Source organism: Anabrus simplex, chromosome 4 (genome assembly GCF_040414725.1).
Source record: "Anabrus simplex isolate iqAnaSimp1 chromosome 4, ASM4041472v1, whole genome shotgun sequence".
Taxonomy (NCBI): domain Eukaryota; kingdom Metazoa; phylum Arthropoda; class Insecta; order Orthoptera; family Tettigoniidae; genus Anabrus; species Anabrus simplex.
In genome coordinates this window covers 340,275,614-340,293,266 of record NC_090268.1, presented here as the reverse complement: position 1 = coordinate 340,293,266, position 17,653 = coordinate 340,275,614, and the positions used below count along the sequence as shown (strand labels likewise).

The 17,653-nt window shown below is 36.0% G+C and overlaps 1 protein-coding gene across 6 annotated transcripts in view; it reads left to right on the top strand.

Moving 5' to 3' along the window:
* Window positions 1-17,653, top strand: part of Nbr (exonuclease mut-7 homolog) — a 311,108-nt gene that overhangs the window by 74,543 nt on the left and 218,912 nt on the right. For all 6 annotated transcript variants that reach the window (XM_067145734.2, XM_067145731.2, XM_068227278.1 and 3 more), the window contains one exon: window positions 9,938-10,140. In XM_067145734.2, the coding sequence (XP_067001835.2) occupies window positions 9,938-10,140 (203 nt within the window). The remainder of the gene's footprint in view (window positions 1-9,937; window positions 10,141-17,653) is intronic.

The window sequence follows — 17,653 nt, the reverse complement described above, 5'->3', positions numbered from 1 at the left end:
TCTTCTTTGTCTGGTCCTTTCCACTGGTAGAACTTTGCTTCTTGCTATGGTATATCCGACTCTTGTCACGTTGCACAAAAGAAGTGGGCGTAGCGTATGCAGAGATTAAAGCTCCACGAGACATTTAAATTGCTACAGGGACTTCAAAAATGGCGGTTGCAGTTCGGCGATGCAATATTTCAATAGATGAAGGCCTGAGGTATTTTATGATGTCAGAATTTAAATTTTAAATTTTTCAGCGTTTTTCACGAAAATTCTCTCATGGTTACTTTAACATTGTTGAAGAAACTGGGCCTATTTGTCATTTCAGAAATGCAACCAAAATAGGTTGCTTTCTTACATTTTGCAACTGACTCTGCTGCAATCCTGTCTTCTTGGTTCAAGAGAAAGGGAACTAACTACCTGCTGCACACGGACGTTTTAAGCATGTCATTTTAAACGTTATTGGAAGTACACAAGAACTTCATTTATCTGGATTAAGTGGGACCAGAACTGATCCAGATTATCGAAAATCCGGATAATCCAAAAAAACTAAAAAACAAATACAGTACATATTCATGAAGTATATTTTGGGCTTATGCCGTGTAATTAATTATAAAAACACTCTACGTGTTTCCAAAGGAACCTTGCCTTTCTTCATCAGGAGACAACAGAGAAATGAAACGACGCATTAAAGGTTGCTAGGAGAAATCAACAAGGAACTTAAAATGATGCCCTAAGATGTAAAAGGAACGCCATTTTAGCCCCATGCTAGAGACAACAAATGGCAACAGCATACCTGCCAACTTTCCCGACTTGACAGTTTTTCCCGCCTCCCGATTACTGTATTATTTCTCCCGATTTTTGCTTACTTTTTTGGTGAACTCAAACATTTGTTTTCAAATACCGCCAATTCAGCTATTTTACGCCAGTGGCCAGAAATCCTTCGCTCACTGGCTGCTTTCAAACGAAGAAGCAGCATTTATTAATGAGAGAAATGTGCGGGAATGTGCGATGTTTATTGAAACCTGTATATCGCGACGTGTATTTCGATGGTCAATCTCTCGTTCTTGCGTGCTATGTTCGTTTTCGTTCACATCAGTCTAGTCGATTCTAGAGAGTAGTCACTAGATATGGAGTCTTTTTTAGTAATTTAGTGACAGAATTTCAATGATAACGACTAGTGACTTTTCTAGAGATTTTAGGAGCCATTTGGAGACAATTCTGACTAATTTATCTCAATATAAATAAAATAAGTGTGTCTGTACATTGCTCATAATTAAAAAGAATGATATTTCTATACCAGTCGTGACCACAGTAACAAGGAGAAGTGCACGTTTTAATTTTCCGTAATGTATGTCTGTCTGTCTGTATGTATGTACGTACGTACGTACGCGCATCACGAGAAAACGGTTGGAGATAACTGAATGAAAATCGGTACATAAAAAGTTGGGGAATAAGTCGCTACAATCTAGGCCATAAATAATTGTATTCACGCTGAATAAAATAGTAGTTTAGGGGAAGGCCTAAAATTTAATTCTCAAATATTTATGTTATTATTGGCCCTATCAATAAATACTACATAATTAAAGTTATATATTATTAAATTTCCTATCATGTATGCCTTATACATTTTTACCATACCGGCTATGATAACAGAGATATTCATGAATTTGGATTTTTGTTGCTGAGTCCATATCAGTGCCGAGGTACAAGAAAATGGGTGAACAGAATTTAATGAAAATCAGTATGCAAAGTCGGAGAATAAGGAACTACCATCTACGCTATAAATAATCATATTCACCTGGTTCTAAATGGTAGTTTCGGGGAAGGTGCCAAAAATTAATTTTTAATTACCTATCTTATTGGTCATATCGAAAAGTACTACATAACAAAAGTTATATAGTGTACAATTTCTGATTATTTATGTTTTACTCAGTTTTACCTTACTGACTGCAATAATATTGGTGGTGATGGTGATTAAATTGTGAAAATGATTATAAGAATGAGAAAAAAACCACGAAGGAACGGTAATTTGAATAATAACACAAGAGGGAGTCATGAAAGAGGGGAGAACTCACTTTACATTAGATGCTCTATTATCACAGAGTCGGAAGAAAACTCAATGTGAAGGAATGCAATACAGAAAGCTCATAAAAATGATCAACAATAACATTACATTGACCATTGTTTGTTGTGCTGTGCTTTGTTTATGTCATTTATCTCCGATAGATGGGATTACTGCTGCGTATCTAGTATAACAGCCTGCCTGAATATTGGCGGGAAGTAGCTGGAGAGTTAGATATCTCTCTTCTTTAGCATGCTGTTTCTCTAGTTCGTAAATTTTCTGGTACTACTGGTTCGTAACACACTGGATCATCACAGTATTCCAGCTATTCGATCCCTACTCTGAGGCAGTGATTAGAATGAGCAGTGTGCACACTTAAATGGAATAACCACGAACCTGCTACGCTGGCGTAGCAGGGGGAGGGATGATACTCCCGCATGGGGGATAAGGGGGGTCCTAACCGGCTTGCCGGCAGACTTGAGCGAGATAAAATAGCTCTCGCGGACCAAACACGCATCCCCCTGAGGGTAGGAAACGCAGTCAAAGAATACACCCACGGTATACCCTGCCTGTCGTAAGAGGCGGCTAAAAGGGGCGACCAAGGGATGATCGAATTAGAATCATGAGACTACTTGTAATTAGTTACCACTTCGCGAGAAACACCATGGGTCACTTTTACTTGCGTAAAGTACTACTATTACATAAAATCAGCTTCATGGTCCCTATCGCACTTACACAGATTTACAACTAAGTATTTATTTTCCACCTTGTCGATACACTAAATTGCTTAAGGCAACTTATTGGTTAAAAGTGGTACATGTTTTGTATATTGTAAACAACTTCATCCACATAACATTGTTTAGATGAAAAATTCATATAATGACAAAGTATCAATGCTTTAGAGGATGTGTCGTTAAAATTAACATAAGATTGACAATCTTGCCTTAAGCAGTTTAGTGTATCGACAAGGTGGAAAATAAAAAAGACTTGGTTGTGAATTTTAGTACTACTATGTTACATACACAATAGGTTTGTGATTAGTAGCGACTGTGTGTGAATCAGGGTGAATTTTACAGTACCTGTGATTAGTACCACTCTACGAGCGACACCACGGGTCTCGCTTGCCTATGATTAGTACAGACTATGTAAGGATCACCGCAGGATAGTATGAGTCCCTGTGATTAGTATGCCTATGTGAGGAACAACATAGGTTTGTGTTGCCTGTAAATGGCGCTGCAATGTGAGAAACACCATAGGTCTGTGTTACATGTGCGCATTACATTACCTGTGAGTAGTACCATGATGTGTGGAATACCGCGAGTCTACGCGACTTTTGATTAGTACCGCAACATCACAGATACCATGTTTCTACTTTCCTAGCGATAAGTACCATTATGAGGGGCCGATGACCTGGATTTTGGACCCCTTTAGACTACAACCATCATCGATTCACGATTGTGCATTAGAAGCAGTCCCGTGGTCAGTAATACTATCGTTTAACGCTAGTTTTTGGGAATGTGGGCATTGCAGGTTGGATCCACTGATTGTTTTAAATTCATATCCATTCATTCATTCTTCGTCATCACTAGAGCCCAGATTATATGTAATATAAAAATGAGAAACATGTACACAAATATGTAGCTAAAATTGACAAAATATGTAGTTAAATATGTAATACATAAAAAATATGTACTTAATATCTAAGCTTTATTTGGTGTATTTTTGTACACAGAAAAGGAAACACAACCGAAAAAAGTTAAAAGTGCAGATATTATTGTTATTATTATTATTATTATTTTGCTAGTGGCTTTACGTCACACCGACCAGATATTATCCAACATCTAATATTCATTTGCAGGCACTAAATATTTTTCCAAATTTTTTGTGGTCATCAAATGCCTTCTGTCTATTAGGATGTTCTTATATATACAAAAAGACCCTTCAGCTTCACATGAAGTCACTGACGCGTATTTCAAATTGCTTGGCAAAGAAATATTCAATTGTAGACTTGCTCAAGCAAGGAAGGTCCTTATCTAGAGAGAAGAAATTTGATTTCATCAAACACAAATATGCTTACTAGGAAAATGTTTCTGAAGACTTCTTTTATGGAGTGTAGCCCTTTATGGAAGTGAAGCATGGGCAATAAAAGGCGCTTTTGACATATTACATTAAGCCGAGGACTGGCGAAGAGATCACAAAAGAAGAGTCACTAAATGTGGGAGAAGGACAATATGACGAAGTTTGTGCAAGGGAAGATTGATAGACTCAGCTCGAGACACCCAAGACTTGCATCGACAACACAGCTAAGTAATGCGATTCTTTGACAGAATACCTCACTTTAAATTATGAAATTATTTATAGATGTTGGAGACCTACAGGCTTTTTGAACTATTTTCAAGTGTTTAATTAGAAAACTTAAATTAGTAAAATTAGTGAAAAAAGTATTGTTTTCTTTCAAATGTACTATATCTTTCAAAATATGTAAAATATGTATTATTCATCAAAATATTTATTATACATCGAAATATGTAAAAATACGTAACTTTAAACTCCTGAAATAATGATCCTCTTTGTGTGATTCGCCGACATTTTAGCTTTTCTTATAGCTACATATTTGAGAACAGAATATGTAATTACATATAATCTGGGCTATAGTCATTATGTTTTGAATTTTGGTCAGTGGATAATTTGGACTTTTAAATTGTTATTACATTTCGTCACATTTCGTACCATTAGGTAGGGGCTGATGACCTAGATGTTAGGCTCATTTAAACAAGAAGCATCATCTTAAATGGAATAATGACACAGGGGTGTTCGCGGCTGTCTGTGGCCTGGTCATTCTAGCTCTGGAACTTTGAACTGTTAGATCGACATCATAGTACTTTCCTTTAAAAGTGAGAATATGTGCTGTTTTTCATTCTATCGAATATTTCATATGACAGCAGTACTTTTAATCTTGACATTCGTACTGATGTCATTGTAATGATCTATGTGGACTTCATTTGGGAAAACTATAAGGACAGTCTTTCTGAGAATTCCGTAGCAAAGCACGGATACAACAGCTAGTTATTTGATAGAAATAGCATTGCGCTTCACATAATCGCGCGGGGGCTTGATGCATTTGATGCTATTTTCAGAAGGCTTATCAGAAACCGATCATCTCACTCACGTGCTCCCTGTGAGCCAATAGAGTTGTGTAATTTTTAGCCTTGTAGCCTCGTATAGGAACAGTCGGGCTTTGAGACAATAGGTGTTATAAATATATCGTAGTACTGTATTGTGCAAGACATGTAGAATAAGCAGTTTTGACCAATTGTAACTCCTGATTTTTGCTGATTTTCATATCAAAATATCCTGATTTTTGTTTTTGTAAAGTTGGCAGGTATGCAACAGTAAAGTAGCATTCTCTAATGGTTCTGATAATAGGTAGCCATGATTCACTGAGGTTGTAGCCTGTATCACGGTTGAAATTATCTGGGTATTTACATATTTCATCCGCCTCCCTGATAATTCTTGGGCGATATTGCTTTATACGGGCAAGAACATCCACTTCTTGGAACAAGACATCATGACCAGGTGTTAAGGCATGATCAGCAACAGTTGATTTATCAGGTTGGTTGAGTCTGATACACCTGGTATGTTCTTTGATGCAAGTACATACCTTTCTCGAAGTCTGCCCAATATAAACCTTGCCACAAGTACGGACTTCGAGAAAGGTATGTACTCGCATCGAAGAACATACCAGGTGTATCAGACTCAACCAATCTGATCAATCAGCTGTTGGTGATCATGCCTTAACACTTGGCCATGATGTCTTGTTCCAAGAAGTGGATGTTCTTGCCTGTATAAAGCAATATCGCCCAAGAATTATCAGGGAGGCGGTTGAAATACGTAAACACCCAGATAATTTCAACTGCGATACAGGCTGTGGAAAGTGAAAATGAAAGTGACGATATTTCAGGAAATGACGACGTACACATGCGTGATGACATAGATTTCAGGCCTAACTTTCAGTGGACAAATACATTGTCTTACGTCGAACCGGCGGACTTTACTGAAGAGGCAGGACCTTGCCATTCTCTTCCTGTGGCTAGTACAGCATTAGAGTATTTCTCCCTTATATTTGATGAAAACATTTTCGATTTAATTGTTCATTAGTTTTTGTACAATATACATTTTTATAAATATCTGCATTATCATAATGATGGCTGAAAAGAATTGCTTTAATTCTGGGGAAAACATGCATTTTAATATGGGCAGGAAAGGGTTAAAATTAATTACACGGCATAAGCCCAAAATATACTTCTTGAATAGTTACACGGGCCGTGAAAGTGTAAATTATAATAAAATACAGTATATGTTATATAATCTATTAACATAAGTTTTACAGTAATACCTTCTTTCAATTGTACAAAAAAATATAAGAACGCTTTTCTTACATTTACGACTGTTTTATGCACTAAAATAATGTGAGTTTTTTTCTGTTTTACATTTGAATCTTTGATTGCAGAAATGGCTTAAGTCCACATTTTTATGAAAATGTGCTAAGACTATCATCAGTGAGCACAGAAAGGAACCCGAGTCCAGCATGTCTATGGTATTAAATGCTATGCTCATTTTCCTGTTGAGTGCAGAAAAGTCTGCAGTCCAGAACTGGAGTACTTTTCTGCAATCAATTATTGTCATCCATGTAAATTAAATTATTTACTCTCATATAATAATACTCTGTTTCATTTTTGATATTTCTTACTTTGTAATTTCATTGGTAGAATACTATTTCAATAGGTGATCGGTATACAACAGTGCAAACATTACCATATCTCACTTTCTCCAGTTCGAATTCTGTTCTGATAAGAAGGGCATTGTCGTGGCATCTCAATACATCAGAGGATTATATTCTCATACATTCTTGCTACAATTATCAGAGCAACCCATCAAACTACCACTCAGTTTGCCTGTCCTGAAAACTCTGTACCATTACCAAAAAGAAGTCAGTCCATTATGTTCCAGAAGAACAACAATTCTGGCGCTCTGTTCGTCAGTGGCCAACAGTGGCATAAACAATATGCGGGTGAATCATGCTTGGCTGCTGTAGATTTGTTCTTTTTTTTTTTTTGTACTAGTGATTTACATTGGTGTTTTTATATTCCTTGAGTTTTGTAGGAGATATTCAATATTGGACATTCCTATGTCAAAGTGTTTCTGTTCAAGATGATCTTGATATTAGCACTGCTGTTGTGTCCGTTTTGATTTAAAGTTGGTATCAATACTGAAAAATAAATATTTTATTCTGTGTGTTGTGGACAAAAGTGACTATTAATGTTAGAAAACAATGTGTTGAATTAACTACATTGTTAAAAAATGGATTTATTATGGTTGAATGAATTTTCATTGGATATTTCATGACACTTAATATCTCACATAATTAATTAACTGAGCAGTTTAAACTGTTGATGGCTGTTGATTTGAGAAAGGACTTAAGTCAAGCAGTTTAAAAAATTGATAGCACATACATTACACATGAAATTACTATTATTTCATGTTTATTCAGTGAGTATATATGTATATTTTTAAACTAATAACAACAAAGTTATTTTAATGAGACCCAGAAATTCCTAAACAGTTATTTTTAGTTTTCTCAAAAGTAGGTTTTCTGGACTTAAGTCCTTTCTGCAATCAACCATTCATTTATATAGCGTTTGCGCGCAGCACAATCACGAAGATGTTTTAAACAACAGTTCTGCTGGTGTGGTTTCAGGCAAGGATTTTAAATAGGCCACCAGTTTGTCCAGCTGCATTGTTGCCTCTCCATGAGTCATTGCTGCTTCTGATGGAGTGCTGGTTTCATTTTTGAATTCACCATCAGTGAATTAGTAGTGCGTTGTATTCAGAAGAGACATGTTTCGCCTTATGTCTCATATGGAAATAAAGATAGATTCCTAATGTTTAAAATTTTAATGTATTGAATAGGTGATATTATAAACTAATTCGCATCCTACATATAGTATCTTCAATACGGATACATAATTATATTTATCACTTGCTACGTCAAAGCCAACCAGGCTACAGTGAAAACCAACATGATGCCTTCAATGAAAGGCGAAACATGTCTCATATGGAAATAAAGATAGATTCCTAATTGTTTAAAATTTTAATGTTTTAATAGGTAATATTATAAACTAATTAGCATCTTACATATAGTATCTTCAATACGGATCCATAATTATATTTATCACTTGCAACGTCAGAGCCAACCAGGCTACAGTGAAAACCAACATGATGCCTTCAATGAAAGGCAAAACATGTCTCATATGGAAATAAAGATAGATTCCTAATTGTTTAAAATTTTAATGTATTGAATAGGTGATATTATAAACAAATTAGCATCCTACAAAAGAGTAGCATTACAAAAATGTTTGTAAAGTTTGGGCTGGGAAGACTTGGGTTCCGAGCTGTCAGTGGAGGGATGGCGTGGAATGACATCAGTAGACGAATAAGTTTGAGTGGTGTCTTTAAAAGTAGGAAAGATCACAAGATAAAGCTGGAATTCAAGAGGACAAATTGGGGCAAATATTTGTTTATAGGAAGGGGAGTTAGGGATTGGAATAACTTACCAAGGGAGATGTTCAATACATTTCCAATTTCTTTACAATCATTTAAGAAAATGCTAGGAGAACAACAAATAGGGAATATGCCACCTGGGCGACTGTTCTAAATGCAGATCAGTAGTGATTGGATGATTGATTGACATGTTCGGCTCGCCAGGTGCAAATCTTTTGATTTGACACCCATAGGCGACCTGCACGTCGTGATGAGGATGAAATGATGATGAAGACATGTTACCAAACATATTTCCCCGTCCCAGCGAAATTAACCAATGATGGTTAAAATTTCCGACCCTGCCGGGAATCGAACCCGGGGCCCCTATGACCAAAGGCCAGCACGCTAATCATTTAGCTGTAGGGCCAGACAGCCTTAAGGAGACCCCGTGGTATTATTTGACAGGAGTAGGCTCTGTGATAATACCAGGTTTCACCTTCTCTGTACCTCATTATCACAATCATTTCACACCCAGACGCGCAGTTTGCCCATGGGCTTCAAATAGAAAGACCTGCACCAGGTGAGCCAAGCATGTTCTCGGACACTCCCAACTCTTAAAGCAAATCATAAAAATGAAAAGAATTATGTGGAAGTTGGAGAAAATATTATATGCAATTCATGACTTAGGGAGTATTGACCAGTCTTATACTTTATTGCCAACTCTAGGTATTGCTAGGATGTAAAATCATCCTCAACTGGTACTCTTTACTTCCCTTATGAGGTAAATAACTACATTCTTTTGCCCATCATTTTCTCTTGTTAATAAGCAATCTGTTTTAGAAATGTGTTACAAGAAGCAATAACATGAAAGCTTTTAACTACCAAACAGAGCATTGCCAGACATGGTTTCCTCAATGAAAATTGTTCATACTGATCCTCTCTATCATCCCTGGAAATTTAAAACATATTCACAGGTACATCCTTTATTTTCCTATGTAATATGTATGGAATATAATGTTACAATTTATGATTCAGTCGCAAAACTACATGGAATGAGTTGGCTGTACAAATATTCATAAACTAATACGCAGGAATCTGTGTTACCAAACATATTTTTTAGCTTTCTAAACAGACCTAATGAGAATTTTGCTAATTGTAGAACTTAAAACTATGGTATCATGCTTCAAAATCTTTTTTCTTTGCATGTGCTTTAATTTTTTCATTAGGTTCTGCTCTGAAACATAACACAGAAAAGCTATAATATGCAAATGAGTAGTTTCATAGATGTCTTGGGTTTAGAGAATTTGGTGGATACTCAAAATGTTTCATACTTTGTTTCTTTTTTTCTAGGCTTGTCAGATTGCAGCCCTACTTAATCTGCATAGTCATTTCACTGTAGAAGATTTCTTAATACCCCTTGTTTTCCAAGACAAGTTGACTGTGGCCGAGGAATTCCTGAGTAATAGTACCAGTCACCAACAGGATTTAGTAGCTTTTCTTGACAACCTTTTGGGGAAGAGAAATATCAGAAATGAGGCTGATATCATTGTTAGGTAACCATTTCATATATATTATTTATTTTTATTTTTAATTTATAAAAATGTTTTCATGTAGACTATGTAGAAAGGAATTTATATATTAACCCTAATAGCAGACATCAAGTATAACAGCCAGTGTGCACCATATGATACTGAGAATTATATCCTGTGGCTGCAGAACAGTTGTGTCCTTCACCATCTTCCAATTATTCACGAGAAAACTCTCTTTCTATTCCATTTAGCCCAGTCACAAAAAATATGATGGCAGGATTGCACATTACTTCTTGTTTCAAAGGATGTCAGTGCACATTTGTAATGCTTAGATATGAAAATTAATTGGTAAGAACTCTGTGAAAGTTTCCTGAACTGGCAAGGCAAGAAACATTTAATTAAAAATGACCATTCTGAAACATGATAAAAGTTTATAAATGGAGGCTCTCAGAGGTTGTGTTTGACACAGATAAGGCAACCTACATTTAACCCATTGTCTTACTAATTATTAAGGAGAAAATATGCCAATAGTTTTTTTCTTCTTTGCAAAAATAAATACCTATATTATAATGTGGCATGATTAATATTGATCAGTGGTTTCCTGTTTTCACACCAGGCAAATGCTGGGTCTGTACCTTAATTGAAGCTACAGCCTCTACCTTCCCTATCCTAGCCCTTTTGCATCTCTCCATCGCTGAAAACCTTTTATGTATTAGTGCGATGTTAAACAAAAAAACCCACCTAATGTTCAAAATTTTTAGCAATAACCTTAAAAGTTAACTTAAGTGTGGAAGTCTTTGAAGTACTCGGGAGTATCGAGTGGTATTTTACAGTAATCTCAATGCTACACTGATTCTCTTATTTTCTCTTACTTTGGGCACACAATTAATCTCTTTGTAGATTGTTTCTTTAATACTGTAGAAGGACTTTTCTCAGGAAATGACAGTACTGTTTTTCCTGAATCCTCAGTAGGCTTGGTCCATTGGAAGATTGCCCTCTTGCCTTATAGTAGGGTAATGCCACACTTTTCCTAGTTTGTTCACCATAATTTAGATGAAAACCTACCAATGAAATGTTCTTTTCTAATCGTAGTTTTTGATAAAGCACTAACAAGTGTAACAGGGCATTTCAAACAAGTAAAATATTATTTTCTTTTGATTTTTTTGCGTACTGTACCTTCTCATTGCCGGCCCCGTGGTGTAGGGGTAGCGCACCTGCCTCTTACCCGGAGGCCTCAGATTTGATTTCCGGCCAGGTCAGGGATTTTTACCTGGATGTGAGGGCTGGTTCGAGGCCCACGCAGCCTACGTGATTAGAATTGAGGAGCTATCTCATGGTGAGATAGCAGCCCCGGTCTAGAAAGCCAAGAATAACGGCCGAGAGGATTCGTTGTGCTGATCACACAACACCTCGTAATCAGTAGGCCTCCGGGTTGAGCAGCGTCAGTTGGTAGGCTAAAGCCTAAATAGCACTTGATCCTGCTGGTCCTTGGTTGATCATTCTGTGACATGGTTTTTTCCCTCTTTTCACCCTCTGAACTTTCCTGTGGCAATCAGGGTGCAGTGTGGACAGAATATATTATATATAATATATAGAAAATATATAGAATATTGTCGTTCCAGCGATAGCTCCTATGAACAAACCACTAAATTTTTCAGAAGTAAAAAAACAAGTTTGTTGGTAGAATATTGCACATTTATTGAACAAATCATTTTAATAACATTTGTTTGCACTAAGATATAATAATTAACAACATTGTTCAATGAAACATGTAGATATTTACAGTAATGGAAGTATATTCATAGAACGCACATAGAAGGTTTTGCCTGTTCCTTTTCACCACAGAAGAGAAAATGCACCTAAATAAAATGCTAAGCTTCATCATTAATTTACGTTATTGCACACACAAAATGTGTTAATGCTTATGCTGTTGTGTAACAAAATCTAATTAACTTTTAGAAAAATACATTTGAGTTTGAAAAGATAAATACTGAGAAAATAGATAAGGTTGAAAAATTATTAAATTATTTTCATTTTTTATCCAACATTTGCTGGTTTCTCATCTTCACTTGTATTTTGAGAGTTGTAAAATGAGTGATGATCTTTTTCTATTACTGACTTAAGTTCTTGAAGATGCTTGAATTTAGATTCCATGATTGGAATTAGTGATGTGTACAGTGGTTGAACCACAGTGTGATGACATTCATTACGTCTGTGAGGCAACAGTTTCCACTCCTCGAAATATGCTACCTTGTAAGATATTTTGCCACATGGATTGTATTTTAACATCATTATATCATGGACAGTGTGATCCCCAACCTTCTTACCAGGTTTCAGGGAGGGTAGGATGCAATTCAAACCTTCAAAATTTCTGAAAAATGAAAATTCATTGACAATAATGTTGTATGGCTACTTAGGCCTGGCCATTCTCATTGATCTAATGTAGTCCATGGGTGAATATATTGGTGGTTTGAAGTACTGCTCTAGAGTATACTATCTGCTTCCATCATTGTATGGCCCTTTTCAAGGAAGACTTGCTCAGTAATAATGAAATTTGTCTTAGAAACATCGCTCGGTGCACTGGCCAGAGTTTTGTTCGGGTTCTAGTAGGCGCATCCATCAGAAATTAAGACAATATGCTTGTACTGTTTTGTTATATGTTCCAAGTAATGGACTATGCAAGACACAAACTCATTTAATGAAACACCCCCATTACCTTTATGTCATACATAGTGTGTAACATCTTGGTTGTTTAATTCATAAATAGTAAAGTTATGAAGTTTCATTGTTTTTTAAAAATAGGCTTTGAAAGCAGCTAGTTTTGGACACAAGAGCACACTTTGGAGGTCCATTGTGATTACCAATTTCTCTTTGGAGGCAGTTTCTTTAACCTGATTCTTCATTTCTCTTGCTTCATTCTTCCTCATCATATGTGCCTGATAAACTTCCTCACTGACCATTTTAATTTTATAACCACAGCATATGTCACATTGGTCTTTCCTTGGAGAATGTATGGGTATATTGTTTATCTTCATAATTTTGGAAAAAGACCTCCCTCCTACATGCTGTACACTATTCCTTTCACCATACCATGTACACTTCATACATGTGAAAGAACGGAATGAGGACTCTACATATATCTTCTTGGAACTGGCCCTGCAGTAGTGACTAGGAACTTTAAGCAGATGATCTAGCCACTCTTTCACTTTTCCATACTCACTAACCTGTTTTTTCTTTGCAACTGGTTCATTTGAGTCTACTGCATGCCCACTGTCATTGAACTGAGAACAATCGTTGTTGCTTGTCCACCTTTTAAACGTATCTTCGCCAATCGCTGGTGTGTTTATAAATAAGGTTCTGCATACCTTCACATCTGATGGTTTTTGTAAAAATACATTATGTCCTGTGTTCTTCCTAGTTTCTTTTTCTCTGTTGATTTCCTCCTCCTCAAAACATTTCTTGTTGTTACCCAGCTACGAATGAATGTTTTCTTTTCACTCCAAGAATTTAAGTTCCAGAATGTGCTAAATACTTTACTCTTCATCTGTTATTTCAGCGCATCGTAAACTGCACTCAGATTTCTTAGTAGTGGTTGTGTGTTTGCATCTACACAGAACTTGCTTGGATTCCCTTAAACGATTTTGAACCACCTTATCCTCATTCTTCTGAAATCCTATATATTCCATTCCCTTGAGTCTTTTATGTTTATTAATCTTCCTTTTCGAACCACATTCTATAATGTTTGGATTGTCAATGTCCTCACAGTTCTCCCTTTTCTCTTCTTCCGTATCATGACTGCTTTTTCCTTTCTTTGTAGCATCTTGTGTATTTCTTTCTTCTATGCCATACTCTTCATTTAGATGTCCACTTTGCAGAATATCTTTCACACACAGTTCACCAGTAACTTGTAAAAGTCTTTATTGACACGCGTTTGAATAGTTTGTTCCCTATCACAGCCACCATTCACATTGCTGTTTTTCTCACCTATATCCCCTACATCACTAACATTTTGAACGGGAATATTTAATAACTCAGTAAGCTCGGGACCTAGTTCAAACAGTATAGTATCACTGGGACAATGCTGCAAGTCATAGTCTGTCACTGTGTTATTGGCATTTTGTTTATTCTGCTCCTGGACCATTTACACCATCAATTTCCCTCGTGAAAGCATTCTGGGAGAGAGCAAAGGCGCAATTTAGACTGAATCGTTTAGCTATGCATCACTTTGCAACAGTAATAATTGACTTTTGATGTATTACATTGCTCCAAGACTTGGAATTCCCTCCAATTTATCATATACATTGAATCTAAATTGACATAATACTTACTTGGTAATATGATGTCTGACAGTTTCTCTTACAATGATAATGCACTCAAAACACAATAATTCAGACTAACGGAAGGTACTAAGGTTTGACGTTCCACAGTAACTGCGAACAATACACTAATCCACTACTCATAAAAATACCATGAAACACATGCTGAACAGTTCAGAAGTAAAGCAACAGGTAAAACAAAATCTCCTATGTGACACTCAGACGTAGAATCATGTCGTTGCAAAATCATCTATGTGCACGCCTTGTTACATAGGAGGTATTGCAGACCTAATATGTGACACGAGCACATGGGAGATATTGTTTTCATTAAAATTGATTGGTAAAATATTTATTTTCACATAGGAGGTTTTTCTGTGTATGTGGCATGGCTCCTACTGTTTAACAAAGCAATAATCTGAAAATGGACAAAAATGTCACATAGGAAGTTTTGCAGGAACAATGACGTATGTAGAATATAATTCCTTGTTCTGTGAATTCATATATAATATGTTTGCACTCTGATATGTCACAGCCCCTCTATTCAGTTCATATATCGCTGGGCTGAGTGGCTCAGACGGTTGAGGCGCTGACCTTCTGACCTCAAATTGGCAGTTTCGATCCAGACTCAGTCCGGTGGTATTTGAAGGTGCTCATATACATGAACCTTCTGTCGGTAGATTTACTGGCACGTAAAAGAACTCCTGCGGGACTAAATTCCGGCACCTTGGCTTCTCCAAAAACTGTAATAGTAGTTAGTGGGACATAAAGCCAATATTATTACTATTATTATTATTTCATGTAGTCAATCAATTAATCAATTGCCACTAATCTGTATTTAAGGCTGTCACCCAGATGATTCTCTGTCAGTTGTTTACAGCCTTTTCTTAAATGATGTTAAATAAGTTGTAAATTTATCAAACATCTCACTTGGAAAATTATTCCAATCCCTAATTCTTCTTCCTTGGCAATAAGGGATGAAATGGAGAATTTCACGAATTGGAACGGTTATTCCCTTACAAGGTTACGTAGCACATACCTATCGACAAAATGTCAATGTAATATTTGTCCCAAATGAACATAATAATTTCTTTTACACAAATAAAGTTGAAAATCTGCGGTAAATTAAGAAATAGTACGAAATATTTTACTACCTGAGGAAAGCAACGAGAAACTACCTCACTCCTCATTTCCCTAGTATGCCTCTTCAGTGACACCTAGGCTATTTATGACAGCTATTGGCAGAGCTGCAGAGGATCAAACCAGCCTTCGGGCTGAATACCCAACAACATACTTTACTACCTTACAACTATTTTTTCTGCTACGTTGTAGCGCTTCCATATGTGTATTGTTTGTCTAACACTTTGTGTGTGATGTCTTTGCTCAATGAAGTTGTTTGCATTAATTAGGTGTCGTTTTCTTCATGTTGCTCATTCATTTTGTGCCCTAACTCATTCATTAAATGATATATTTATTGGTCCACGGATCATGCTATTTTCTTTTCAACGATGCTGTTTTCCTTTCAACAAAAAAGTAATATATTTATTGGTCCAGGGATCATGCTATTTTGCTGTTTGAACAGCCCGCGCTAGTCATATGGACAAAGATAATGAGAATTCACAGACATAGCACTCCCATTCATTGGTGATAGCCCTGGATCTCAAGAAAGAAACAAAAGACGGCACAAGCAGCAGAATACAACATAAGGGAGTCCTGTCTACAGCCTGTAAGTACGTATACATATTTCTCTAGTAACGACGGTATTTCGTAATTGCAAGTGACGAAATTGAAATAAGAAATCCGTTACACGAACAATTACCAAAACTATTAAAGACGCTTAATCTAGAAAAAAGTAATTTTGCCAAAGTTTTCATACCCAAAACAACTAATAATCATCCAACATTAAAGAACTCAACCCCTCCCTGTGCTCCAAAACCACACCCACAAACATTTCTCCTCCTACCCCTACCCCTACTCCCTCCCCTCAACCCCCACCACCTCACTCTTACAACACAAGGAGTAGACACAGAATAGACAGTCACCACATAACCTCGGAAAACTCCAAACCGACAAACAGCAATTGGAGGGGTAAGTGAAGTTTCTAGAAGCCCACTTTTAACTAGCAACACAAATTCCGATTACTTACAAAATTCCTTTTCTTGTTACAGACATTCAACAAGATAAACCAACCAGCAGCTTTCAATACAAACGTTGATTTACGTCCCTTTCAATCATCCTTATCAAATCCATTAGTTCAACGAACGGTCATTGACATCTATAAGAACATATCTTTTCAACAGCATTCGCCGAGGTCATATGACAACAAGCATTTAAATTTCTTGAAGACCAACATTTATCCTGTTACAAGTTCAATCATCAAATTGACGATAAATGAATCTTTATAGACTCTTATCCACAAGGGATAAATAACTTTTTTACCAGATCTCATTGCCAAGAAAATCCTCAAATTTAGCTCCTAAGATTGATTTTCACGTCTTTCTAAGATTTTGGACATGATATATATATTTTTATTTTATATTTTAGTACTCTCTCTTCCATAATTTTAATGTATCTTCCTATTAAGCACATGTAATTAAGCCATGTATACAAAGATTTTATATTTTATGATATTCTAATAGAATAAGTTTTAAGTTTGTCAAAAATGTTCTAATAGTTCTTAAGTCATTATTTACATAAATAACAATTATTCGAGATTCAGATTTGGCTGATAATGCTCTATAAAGGAGCGAAACATGTCCCATATATAACTTTTTAACTAATGAAGTTATTTTAAATGTGAGAACATTGTAATGTATTGAACAGGTGGATTCATAATAAAACTTTATTATTGTATATTTCGTAATTTACCACAGATTTTTCACTTCATTTGTGTAAAAGGAATTATTATGTTCCATTTGGGACAAATATTACAGTGACATTTCGTAGATAGGTATGCACTAAATAACCCTCTTACAATATTGTATCTAACTCTTTAAACTAATTTTTAAAACACTAGGACAGAAACAGAACTAGATTAATATCCACTACAAAAATCATCATCATCATAGGCATTTATTCGTCAAACCTATAAAAAGATGTCTTTTGGAACATCAATTGTGTGTCTTCTCAAGCGGCTGATTAGTCTAATTCTATACCCAGTGATAGCACCCATTAGTTGTAGCATCAGAGTGTCATAAGAGAGCACCATCCTTCATTCTTCCTCA